The following is a 13345-nucleotide window of genomic DNA, read 5'->3' as shown; positions in this document are numbered from 1 at the left end:
CATATTAATTATTTGATCTAAACACACTACATTGTATAGATTTATCTATCAAATCTACAAATATGTCATTAGTTCAAATGGAGTTGAATAAGATCTCAAATTTGAACTATATGAATTAAAAAATGTAATTGGTGGAAGAAAAAAAAAAACTTCACTGAAGCTATATTATTTGATAAAAATTAGTTATTAATAAAACTAGGATATATTTTGTACCAATGACATAATGATATTTTTTAGATGTGATATATATACAAAAATTCATGCAACAATTTATTCAACATAATTTTTGTGTGTTTACTTCTCTTCATGACTATGACATACAGAATAAATGATGTGCACAAGATATGAAAAAGAAACACTTTTATACAAATTGAAGTATAAATAACATTTCTCATTTTTTTTTATCAAATCTATACTTGTATTATAAATTTCAATTGTTATTATTAAATAAGACTATTTTTAAGAGTCATTATCCAACTTTTATCCTTAAAAAAAGAATCTTTATCATTTTCATTATGTCATGTAGCTCTTATTTCGAACAGTCCATTTCCTTTCTTAATTTTTAAATACAATTTCTTAAATTTTGTTTCTATTTTAATTTAATTTAATGTATTTTGATCTCAGTTCTTTATTTTCATAATTTCTTGTTAATTTAATTTTAAAATTTTCTATATAATACAATATATTTTTTTTATTAATTATGGAAGTACTTATTATTTTCTTTAATTTGTCTTTAATTTCAAATTTTATTTAATTTAAAAATATTTATACGTGAAAAACATAATATACCATGTTATTTTAATATATTAAATAATATAAATTCTACAATATTAAAATAAATAACACTATAATATTAGTCACGTGTTGAAAAAGATGAGAAGAAAATGGGATAAAAAAGAGAAGAAAGACAAAAGCGGTTGTATATTTATTTTATTGTAAGAAAAAATATATTAATAATAAATTATATGATTTATTTATTAAAAATGTATTTATTTTTGTTATACAAATTGATTATTTATTATTTTTAAATTTAAAATTCGATAAGTACTTAAAAAAATTATTTATTTTTCTTAAATATAATATAGTGGACTTTTCCATATAACTCAAACAAGACAAGTGGTTTAATGGTTTAGATGGTGAAAGAAAAGGATTAGATCATGGGTTCAGATTTTATAACATTGAAAGACCAAAACTATAGAAATAAAAACTAGAAGACTAAAATTTCATATTGAGAGTTATAAATACAATTTAACCAAATTTTTATATTGTTAAATTAACTAAGCAAGTATGATTTAAAAAAAAATATAAATATCAATAAATTTTCATATATATGATAGTATAAAATTAGATTTACTGTAAGTATATTTCAATTAAAAAAAACAATTCCTTGGATATAGTTTACTTAATCAAGTCGTTGTACATTAATTATGACTACATGAATTCAATTTTGATATGAACGCTGTCATTTTCGCTTCCTCTATTTTTCCTTTTTCTTTCACACGCTTACAGTGGTAAATTGGCGTCAGGTGAGGGTCCTACACCACTTGGTCCAGAATCAGACCGTACCAACTTTCAGACCGGTGTTTCTGCATGAAACCAATTTTCTTCACAAATTGCGCCACCCCAAAGCATGCTTAATTCATAAAGAAAATAGAAAACGACGGTGGGTATAACATTATCGAGAGTTTTTATTATTATTGGTAAATATTAATTTATTAATTTTATTATAAATATTTAAGGATTCAAAGTTCAAACCCATAGTTTTTTTCTTCCTCTTTTCTTCTTTCACTTTTTCCTAAACACTGAAACCCACCTTATATCAACATTATCAACATTAAGTGCATGTTTGAGAACCCCTTTAGAATCTTGATTACATGAATTCCAATGTGTCTAAACAAAAAACACACATTTTTAGACAAATCTTGTGAGTGTAACCTTTTTTACAATGTTTGAACCCAAGTAACACTCAAGTATATCTTAAAATTTATCACAATCTATTTATTGCAAGTTAACGAGACATGGGATGAGAGTTTCTCAAAACTCAAATTTAAAAAGAAGAATGTTTGTACACTTTCAGTGTAAAACACCTTTACACAGACAAGCAATTGCAATTTTTAAATTTGATGCAATCTAAGCCATGAATACTTGGTCCTGATCATTTCGGGAGCAAATTTATGAATATCATTATTGATCTTCAAAGAACACAAGATAGAAAAACAGAAAAGATGAAGAAGATGAACAAAACGATGTCACAATCCATAGATAATTGATAAGTTAAAGGAAGATTTGTCACAAAGGAATAACTTCCTTGATAAGATTCAATTTGGTTTTCAGTAAAAAAAACCAAAGAAGATGTTAACTTCTCTACAAGCACAACCTTAATTTCAATTATGCAAAAAGTTCCTACAATTAAGAGTTTCTGAGAATTTATAGATCTAGGCTTAAGAAAATAATCAAGCCTCTAATAAGATCTATTTACATCAAGCTCATGTTCATTGCACAAATAAACAAAAATTAATAATTTTCGTAAATTCATGCTAAAGGTGTGTGCTAAGCTAGACACTTCGTGCTAAGCCCAATTTCTCTTTGGGTTGGAATTGTGTTAAGCCCAATTCCTCTTCGGGTTGGAATTGCACTAATCCAGACATTTGCGTTTAGCCTAATTGCTGAAATTGCGCTTAGTGAGCTAACGCGGCTAAGCAAGTTGTTCAACAATCTTCAACGTGTTCCAATTCAGCTCCTTGTGATTTTCTTCTTCCTTGCCTTTGATGAGTAGTCCATCCTTGATTCTCTTGGTCATCTCTTCTTGTAGAAGTTTGGCTTTGAACCTTGTCATTGGGCCTTTTAACTCATGAAGTGCTTATAGGTTCTTATGTTCTTTGAATAGTCCTCTATCAAATTTGGTCATGTAACTTTTATTGTGTTTTAATTAATTAAAAAATAAAAAAATGGAACATGTTCTATTAGGTTACTTTGCCACATACATCCAACGCATCCCTAGTTCCATGGCAGAAGAGTGTTCCAATTTTCAAGAACTCAAATTGTAGAATTCAATATTTTTTATAGAATAATTTTTATTAAAATTATATTGTTCAAAATCATTTTTACATTTAAATACTTTATTAATAATATTATTTTTGAAACAAATAAAAGTATTTTTTCTTTATAATTTTCTTAAATATTTATTTTTTTATTTATACATGAATAACTTGGACGTGTATCACTTTCACTTGCATAACTAGGAAATATTATACAAATTAGATATTATATTTAAAACTAATTATATATATTTAAAATTTCATTTAAATTAAGTTATATAATTAAAAAATAGAAAAATAATTTGACAAATAATTGTAAAATTTATACGATTAAAATAATTTATAACTTTAGGAAATAGTGTGATATGACAATGATGAGTTAATTGTCATATGCGTGTAAGAGTGATAAATTAGATAAGAGATATTTTTCAAATATTTAAAAATAAATAAAATATTTTTGAAATTGAATAAAAGAGTAAAGCATAAGTTCAAATTAAATAGTAAGGATCAAATTGAGAACAAAAAAAAAATTAATAGCTTTTAAGTTAGCTTATTTTTCATAAGTTACTTCAAGTAACTTATCGAAATAAGTTACTTCAAGTAGTTCATGAAAAATAAGTTATTAAAATAAGCTTTGTACCAAATAAGCTTATTTTGATTAAAGCAATTTATAAGCTAGTCAAAGGAGTTTGTAAGCTCCTCAAAGGCCTTATCAAACATAGTCTTAGGTCTTAGGATCATTAAACCATGGATCAATTGATGTGATGTTGTTTTAATTTATTGAGTGGTGGCAATATCGATTTTGAATATACAATTACAATAAATACTTAAAGATAAAATAAAGTTACCCCCTGCGAGGCCTACATGCGCCTCTTATGAATTGTTGACGAGGCCTCTGACATGGATTCTCTCCTTGCTGACACTAGCACCACCTCTGGTGAGACCCTTGAGGATTATGACGATCATGAGGATGTTTTTCACCCACAAAAAGAGGATGTTATATTCGCATGCGCTTTAGATGGTTGGAGATCTGGGTACTCTGATGAGGAGGACGATGTGCTGGAGCGATTGGAGGAGCCGACAATAGAGGATGGCAACGGCACGATCAAGAAGAAAGGGAAGAAGAAAAAGAAAGAGAAAAGGAGAAGGAGAAGAAGGGGAAGCGGAAAGAGAAAAAAATTAAAATAATAAAAAATAATGTAACACTAATATAGCGTGATAACGTAACATTCTGTTTGTCACAATAATAATTGACAAAAATGAACTAACAATAATAAATTTAAACATAAATTTTTTTCATACACTTAATTAAAAAAATAAATATTAGATAATAATATAAAAATGATTTATTTTTTAAATATAAAAAACTTAATTAAAGTTTCTTTTAATAGATGAGAAAATAAAAGGCGATTGTTTCCGTAACATAACATCACCTACCCCGTTTATTTATATTATTTCCCGTCATACCCGAAATAAAAGCGAAGAAAAAGAATAAAAGAAACGAGCGGCAGTGAGGTAGGTCCCTGTTCCTGTTGGAATACACACGCGCTTTTACCTTTCTCATCAATTCATTCATCAAAATCACTCCCTACGCTTTTAAATACAATCGAAGAGAGAGTATTGTTCTTAATTTCTTAATCCTCCGTCGTGGGTGGCGATGTTGTTCTTCTCCGGAGCGGATTCTCAGATCCATGGAGCAGGCTCATATTATTAAGCCAAAGCCTCTCAGATCCGCGGTGGCGGCGTGACGGAAATGAAGTCCTCAAGCCGTCTCTTCACGATCGGACTGGTGTCGGCGTGGTACTCCTCCAACATTGGGGTACTGCTCCTCAACAAGTACCTTCTCAGCAACTATGGCTTCAAGTATCCTATCTTCCTCACCATGTGCCACATGACCGCCTGCTCCCTCTTTAGCTACGTTGCCATCGCCTGGCTCAAGATGGTCCCCATGCAGACCATCCGCTCCCGCCTCCAGTTCCTCAAGATCGCCGCCCTCAGCCTCGTCTTCTGCGTCTCCGTCGTCTTCGGCAATGTCTCCCTCCGCTACCTTCCTGTGTCTTTCAACCAGGCCGTCGGCGCCACCACCCCCTTCTTCACCGCCGTCTTCGCTTACATCATGACCTTCAAGCGCGAGGCCTGGCTCACCTATCTCACCCTCGTCCCCGTCGTCACCGGCGTCGTCATTGCCAGCGGGGTAACAAGCCGCCATCCCCCGATCTTGCTTAATTGCAATTTTCTTGCTTGTTTGTGGCGGTTTGTTTTATTTTTTCATGAAATTATTATAAATTTAAATTATCTTTTTCGTTTTCTTATTGGCTAATTGAGGGATATGATATTATAATTACAATTATAGCACCACCGACACTTACAAACAAGTCTTCAAAGACTAAAGAAGATATGTTCCACTTATTATTTATTTATAATGAAAAATAAAAAATCTTGTTGAAGTCGCCTTTATCCAAATACAGTATTTTATAATAACTAGTATATTAAAAAGTCTTAAATAGTAAGGATGATTTTTCGTCTATTGACTGTAAAAGCTTTGATACTGTTTGTGTATAGAATATAGACGATTTACCTCTGTTATTTTTGGAGGTTTGAGTTTTTGATTGGTGGCACTTGCTTGTACGATCATAAAATGTAGGGTTATGCTGCTGCTCCATTTGGAAATGTTTTTTACTTTTCAGTAAAGTGGTGTGTTACTCGGATAGTACATAAGAACTTGTTCTCCTATATTTTACTTTATTTAGAGAAATGTCTGGTTTAGGTTTGTTTGAGAAAGCAGAGCTGACATGCTTTATGTGATATTCAATGACATATTCTTGATTTATGTTGTGTAGCATTCTTGGTTGTCAGTATACTTATTTGGTGTCCTCAGTTTGATGATTGATTTGTTTGAAAAGAAACTAGGAAATTGTCATGAATCAAATTCAACTTTGCAGAGAGACAGCTTAAGCAGAGCTAGATATTTTTTCCTTTTATGTATTATTATTCAAGTGATATTGATGAGTAAAAAACAAAAAAATAATATATGGCTTCTGATGTATTTGTTCTTTTGTTTCTTGCTTATAGGGTGAGCCGAGCTTCCATTTATTTGGGTTCATAGTATGCATTGCAGCTACTGCAGCACGTGCCTTAAAATCTGTGTTACAAGGAATTTTGCTTTCTTCTGAAGGGTGTGTATAAGGAACATGCTATTTACCTCATTACTTTGTTTTCTTCTGTTGTCAGATTATATATATTAAATAGCTACTGATATCCTTCTTGTCTTATATCAGAGAGAAGTTGAATTCTATGAACCTTCTTCTTTACATGGCTCCAATTGCTGTTGTTTTCCTTCTTCCTGCTACACTTATAATGGAAGAAAATGTGGTAGGTATTACATTGGCTCTTGCCAGAGATGATGTGAAGATCATTTGGTATCTGCTATTTAATTCAGCACTTGCTTATTTTGTCAACCTGACCAATTTTTTGGTCACCAAACATACCAGTGCTCTTACCCTTCAGGTATGCCTTACTTATTCATATAGGCATATGTCCTTGTTTTTTTAAATTTAATATTTTACTCAAATGAACATATCTGCTGTCTTTTTAGTTGATACATCAAAATTTTGTGCTTGTCATACACAAGTTCATTGTCAATTCACAGATATTATATTCAGCATGTTATTGTTTATTCTAATTCTTGTTTTATTTTTTTATTTGTTCACTTTCATATGTCCTTTAGTGCTGTCATTTTCGTGTGGTTGTGATTTGTCTTGGTGTCTTGTCATTGTTATTTTTTCATTTCTCTATAAATAAAATTCTTTGGAAGCAAATTTACCTATCATAAGAGTTTCTAGATTGTCTAGTAATCAACTTTCTGAAAATTCTCGAGTACTTAGTTTTCCAGTTTCTATTTCATAAGTAATTCAAACCTCTTGGAAAATGAATCCGTGGATTACTGCTGAATATTTTATGTTGTATTTCTAAAACTAGTGCTAGGACAGTATTTTCAAATGCCTCTGTTGCTATTGACAGACATCTAGTGCTAATGGTGTCCAAATTATTTAGTGAAATTCTCTGTAAATTTTAATTTTTTGACTTAGAGTTGCTATCTGTGTTCACTGTTCAGTGACATTTCAGGTGGTATTGATTAAGTTCTGGGCCAAGTTGATTAATAGATATATAGTTTTTTAAGAACTGTAGGAGTTATTATTTGGAGGTGTTGTGGATTTAAAATTAGTTTCTAGGCTATTTCTTTTTTAAATGGTGTTTAAATTGTCACCATATGTGTGATTCAAATGTGGATAAATTAATCAGTGGCAATATGTACATTTTTCCTGTAATCCAGTATTTGATATTTGCTTAAAATTATGTTAAGTTCATGCTTTAACAACTATTAATCCAAGAGTGGGTTCTTTACTCTTGCAGGTACTTGGGAACGCTAAAGGGGCTGTAGCAGTAGTAGTTTCGATTCTGATATTTAGAAACCCAGTGTCAGTCACAGGAATGATGGGTTATTCACTCACAGTCCTCGGAGTTGTACTTTATAGTGAAGCCAAAAAGCGAAGCAAGTGATACTGATGGTGTCATTCATGATTCTGTGGAAATCAGCAGTGAAATCCCTATATTTGTTTTCATCTCTGTGCGGACAACCTCCAGATACCATGAGGCAAATTTGTTATCATGATTATGACCAGAATGTTTCAGACTCTATATAAATTTTTGGCCCTACATGGAAAAACGGGTTCCCCATTGTATTAGTACCTGTGCAGAAATAGCCCACAGTACAAAGTTTCAATAAGTGACTGATCTCTCTAATATATACCCATGTTGGCATATAATCGAGGAATGTCTTTTTGTCATTTATTCTTTGAAGAAAGAGTTGTAGAAGGATCTCTACTCATTTGTTGTTTACATTGCTTACATTTATTTATTGATGATAAAATTTGTATCTGGGATGCGCCAACAGCATCATGCACATGAATTAATATATTGATCTTTGCAACTTTTTAGTTTTTTCGTGTGGAATCTTCTGCATGTCTGATACATTTTGTTTGCGATTTTAGTTTTTCGTTTTTATGAACAAGTGGCAAACCTATGAATGCTTTGTAGATTAATTTCAAAACCATCAAAACTGATTTTAAAACGCAGAATTATTAAACTTAAAAGATACTATTGAACTTATTCTTTTCCTTTTTTCCCTCTCGTCAGGAAATAGTATAGAAATGCATAAACATAACATAGAGTATTTGAATTTACGTTTCAATATATTAAAGGTCCATTCATTTGAGTTCATCAAGAGAGAAGCTTTTCCATTGAATGTAACATGTAAGAACTGGTATTCAAACACACCCTTAAACAACCCATTGAATGTAGCGTATTCTTTTCAAAACCTTTAATACATTTTGATAAATTACTTTAAATCCCTGCTAATCTTAGTTAGATAAACCCATTTAAAGTAAAATCTGTTTCCTATTATTTTCATGCAGAGTATTTCACAATTTGGTGTTAAATTAGATATACCACAATTTCAGTGGATTCAAAAGAGAGGATACATGAACTTCAGATACGCGACATCTTGCAAATCACACTATTATTACTGAATGTGCATTGGTCAAATACATCACACACTGTAAATTGCACACTAGCGACACCCACATATAAAGTGAACAAGAAGGAAACTTGTCATGGTAAGTAGAATCAAAATGAAAAAAACACAAACACTTATTCCAAAGATGATAATAACAACAAAAGACAACACCATGACTCAAGCTTGTGGAACAGAGTTTGCTTCCCGTTTGATTGATGCAGATTTAATAAGATGATTATAGCTCCCTTTCTCCTTAAAAAGCTGGGAAAAATGGTGCTTGCAATACAAAACGCCCTCCAGGGCTGCATAGTTGGATGGAGTTATGGGACAGCTGCCATGTGAACATTTGAAACAAGATTTGTGATAGGCCTGACCTTCCACTGTTACCTACACTCAAAACATGAGATAAACTTATACATGACAAGCAGAAAATTTAAATCTTCTAATTCAGGCTAACTGTGCAAACATGCAACAAATGACTAATTAGAATCACTATTTACTATTTATTTGACATGGACAGAAGTCGCACTTACTTACTTGCCTTATAAGTTATAACCAAGCACCTTTGACATTGATGTAAAATACTAAAAGCTACTTGTTCTCATCTCTAATTTCGACCAACCCAACAAAATCAGGTCACCAGGTATAAGTTACTGCCAAATCCAAATGCTACTTTTGTTCTCTTGTGACAATTATGATTTAAAACACAATATACTCTTCACCAACGTCTAAAGACAGAAAAATATATAAATACAATTTCTTCTCTAAACATTTTTCAGCTGAACCCAAGAAGTTCCTTAAACAGAAATGATATTTCTGCAAACAACTCTCCCCATGAAACAAGGAAGCCGTATCAAAGTCTACTACTTATGGGCCACATATTGATAATGGATTTCAAACTTTCTACATTTGATACTATAGTTTGAAACCGTTGGAAGAAATGGTAAAACTAGTATGTTTTTTCAAACTGGTAATTTAGCCCAAAACTAAGTGAGTTATTTCCAAAGAAGGGAGCAAAGAGACTTTTCACATAAACTTGATGCTCTCTACTAAACCCCTCAATTTTCAGAATGACAAGTGAATGCTAAATGTTTTGGTCACTCACAAATCATACAACATTACAACTAGTGAACTAGAGAAAGAGGAGATGTGAATATTAATAAAGATCCCTGTCCTTAGTCCTTAGGGCATGAACAGTGAACACTTATTCATAACCAATATAATATGTAACTGAGGTGTTCATGACCCCTACAACGAATATCATCAAACCATTTGTTAATGAGATATCTGAATCCTACCTTCTCCAAAGGATAAGCAGTTTTGCCACATGTAGCACACTTTTCTTGGGTCCCAGAAAACATGCTAGCAGCTTTACTAGGAGACCTTGTCTAGAATAACCAAAAGATGCCAACAGTGTAAGCAGAAACACCAAATGTCATAAGACCCATTTCTAAATTGCTCATTCCCAACAAAGTTTCAAAAAGCCAAATTCAAGATTTTTACCAGCTCAGGAGTTGTTTTGACAGCTTGCTTAGCAGCTGTTCAAATTGAAATCATCACCAATTAATCTGATTCAGAAATCACAAACAGAAATCTAACCTAGAAGAAGAAGAAAAAGAAGAAGACGTACGTGACTGGAAGTTCTTCTTGAAAGATCCTGTCTCCTTGAAGAGTTGCTCATAATGAGGCTTACAGTATAGAACACCTTCCATGGAGGAATAGTTGCTGAGCTGAAACATGAAAATTTATAAGTGAGAAGTTAAATACCCAAAAATTAACCTCAAAATTTGTTTAATATCATAAGAACTAGTAATGCATTGCAGCAATCAAGTAACCTTACCCATTCTCTAAATGTTTTTCTTTTTTTTTTGTGGGATTTTTTATAATGTGTCAGCGGCTGCCAGCATTGAAAAAAGGCAAGGATTTTTGAAATAGAGACCAAAATTTTGAGAATGAAGAAATATGTTCACAGTGCATTAAATCAAACCAATAATGCAGCCTAAATGACAAAAGCAAACAAATGAAAGAAAATAAAAGCAAAACTACCTTCAAGGTTCCTTTGCAATGAGAGCACTTGAAGCATGCTTTGTGATAAGCAGTGCCATCAGCAGAAAGCTGATCAACGGGGTACACTGTTTTGTCACAAGCCTCGCACTTTTGTTGAGTGCCAATAAAAGACATCTTTCTAGCTTTTAGATCTAAGTGCACCAAACCTACCACCACCAATTCCAAATGCCCAAACCAATACAATGTAGCTTCTTAATTAGACCTTTACAATATAACCTCAGCTGCTACATGAATTGAAAACCACCCCAGTTGGCAAAGTGAAAGATAAATATCTTACGATTGGTCAATTTAGCTGCAGAGAAACTTCAACATATCGAGTCAAATTGTACAAAGTTGTTATGAGTGAGAAATGGCAGATCGGTGAGGTTGTGAAGAGAGACACTGAGACAGACAAGGACATTCAGGACTAAGAACTCAGGTGGAAGGATATGAATATATTAAATTGATTGATAACAACAAATCAAATGATGATGAGTAATGACCAGTGTCAAGTAATATAGTATTAACCATAAACTACTATTTGGGAGATAGGATATAGATATTAGATATCTTTCCTGCCTCCACTGTCAGCTCTTGTCTACTCCCAAAACCAATTAAGTGCATAGGACCATAAGCAACAACTAAAGTTTGAGAAAGTATCCCATAGGTTTGGATCAATCTATGTCTATAGTATTGAAATGCATATGGGTTTTTAATGTGTGAAAAAAAAACAATTATATGGGTTTTTAATTTAAATGTTGCACTTTCTTTAACATTAGTCTTATCACTACTAAAAAAAAAGAATAAACCTTTTGCTAAATGAAATATCAGAAAACCTTTGCTTATGTCATAACTATGGAAATAAAATCTACTTCACATAAGAAAAGAAATAAAATTAGAGCCCTGTGATCACGGATGAATGGCTGGTTTAATAATTGGACGGATAGGGCCAGTAGGTAAAACAGTTTTGATTATGACAAAACTTAACTACAGTGATATTATAAGGCAGGGCACATGTTTTTTAGCTGCTTTTTCAATAAGTTTTATTAACCACACATGGTATGCTTCAGCTCCTCCAAAATGTGCTTGCTGTTTTGTCATGTCTGATATATATTTTTACACAAAAAATGGAAAAACCTTAATTAAGGACACTATCATAAATGCTATTTTATATTATTTTTGGTTTAAAATTTATTTTAATAATTGAAGTTGACCTTTAATTTTAAATGAAATAATAGCTAAAAAATACATATGATATCAGTTATGACACTTAATTTTCTCGTTTTCAATCTTGAGAGAAAGAAAACTTACAAGGTCATTTGACTTAAAAAATAGATTTATTTATTTTAATATATAGATGTCGAATTTTTATTTTATTTTCTATTTTAAGAAATTTATATAAAAATAATAAAATAAATTTTTTATATAAATTGGGATAATGTGTTATGTTCTTTTGTTAAATAAAACATATTGGATTATGACTAGGGAATGTTCACCACATGAATGGATTGATTCAAAAGTAGTGAGTATCGTGATTTGTCATCCTTTATCTGTTAATATCTTTTTTTCTTTTCTTTTTTTAATAACTTTATTACATTATTTATTTTATTTTATATACTTTTTTTTATATAATTATAAGAAAGTTGTACAAATGAAATTTGTTAAGTAATTTTTGCTTATCAATTTTCTTAATTATACACCATTGTTACATGCATTACTGTTTTTAAATAACAGGAAAACATAATGATTTCAACACACATTCTTTCTCTTTCACCTCCCACATACAAGTAAAATATAAACACGGCATAATTAATTTGATAAACATATCTTCAAAATGTCCCTTGACTAAGGTCAAACATAGAGACAAACAAAAAAGTAAAAGTCTCCCTCTAAAGATAGAAAATACAAAAACATCTGGAAGCTCCAATGATGATATATGGACTTTATAGTTGTATGGGAACTATATTATTTTCAACTTTGGTATCGTGAACTTTGATAAATGCATGAAAATGATTAAAATTAGGAGTTAGTTATGGATTAAGGCTAACTTTAAAACTATTTTAATTAATGAGTTATTATGAGATTAAGTGGTGACTAGATCCTTTATCTTGTTTATGCTCTCATTGCATTTTATGTAAGTAGGTTGCTGTATTATCTTCATGTAATTGTAAGGATAATACTCCTTTGTACTCCATTATCAAGACATTTTGCTTTATAAATATTTCAATACCAACAGTATATTTGCACAGCAAAACTTATACACACATATATATACTTTGATTGAGCGTGAATGGTAAGTTTCTGTAGAGGCCATGCATCGTGAAGTTGAATTTAGTCCCATCCCCTCCTTATCTGTAATGCAAATCAGAAATTAATCCATCTAAAGTTCTAAACTACCTCAAAGGTTAAAGACGTTCTAAAATGATTTATTTTATTAAAATAAACAATTATTTAAAGTTTTTAACAAAGTTTCCCTTAATTATATGATGATCACTTTGAAGTTTGATGAGTATAAAATTCAGAGATAGCTGAGTCTGGTGCTAGTGGCTTAGTGCAGCATGATGACTACTGATGAGGAAATTAGAAACATGAATTAACAACTATAGATCCCACCATATTCTAAAATTTGAAAGCCTCTCCTCGATCCGTAAGTAATTCCGGGCGCTCATAGTTTGTAAGAAGATGA

The 13345-nt window shown here is 31.3% G+C and overlaps 2 protein-coding genes across 5 annotated transcripts; one reads left to right on the top strand and one right to left on the bottom strand.

Annotated features, from left to right (window-relative positions):
* The first annotated feature begins 4456 nt into the window (after positions 1-4456).
* LOC100806704 (probable sugar phosphate/phosphate translocator At3g11320) lies at positions 4457-8028 on the top strand. Its single transcript, XM_003544086.5, has 4 exons — positions 4457-5232; positions 6111-6214; positions 6317-6545; positions 7452-8028. The coding sequence occupies exons 1-4, from the start codon at positions 4792-4794 to the stop codon at positions 7596-7598; spliced, it is 921 nt and encodes a 306-aa protein (XP_003544134.1). The 5' UTR covers positions 4457-4791; the 3' UTR covers positions 7599-8028.
* A 573-nt stretch (positions 8029-8601) lies between these two features.
* LOC100807765 (LIM domain-containing protein WLIM2b) lies at positions 8602-11373 on the bottom strand. 4 transcript variants are annotated; one of them, XM_014766922.2, is made up of 7 exons: positions 11188-11373; positions 10958-11061; positions 10660-10826; positions 10244-10343; positions 10117-10151; positions 9912-10001; positions 8602-9000 (listed from the first exon to the last, which is right to left on the bottom strand). In XM_014766922.2, the coding sequence occupies exons 3-7, from the start codon at positions 10792-10794 to the stop codon at positions 8791-8793; spliced, it is 570 nt and encodes a 189-aa protein (XP_014622408.1). In that variant the 5' UTR covers positions 10795-10826; positions 10958-11061; positions 11188-11373; the 3' UTR covers positions 8602-8790. The 4 variants fall into 4 exon arrangements, with proteins under 4 accessions (XP_014622408.1, XP_014622407.1, XP_006595876.1 ...); XM_014766921.2 differs by having other exon boundaries at positions 11163-11348; XM_006595813.3 differs by having other exon boundaries at positions 10958-11348.
* Between the last annotated feature and the right edge of the window lie 1972 nt (positions 11374-13345).

The sequence above is a fragment of the Glycine max genome, chromosome 14, assembly GCF_000004515.6.
Source record: "Glycine max cultivar Williams 82 chromosome 14, Glycine_max_v4.0, whole genome shotgun sequence".
NCBI lineage: Eukaryota > Viridiplantae > Streptophyta > Magnoliopsida > Fabales > Fabaceae > Glycine > Glycine max.
This window is presented reverse-complemented; position numbering and strand designations above follow the sequence as displayed.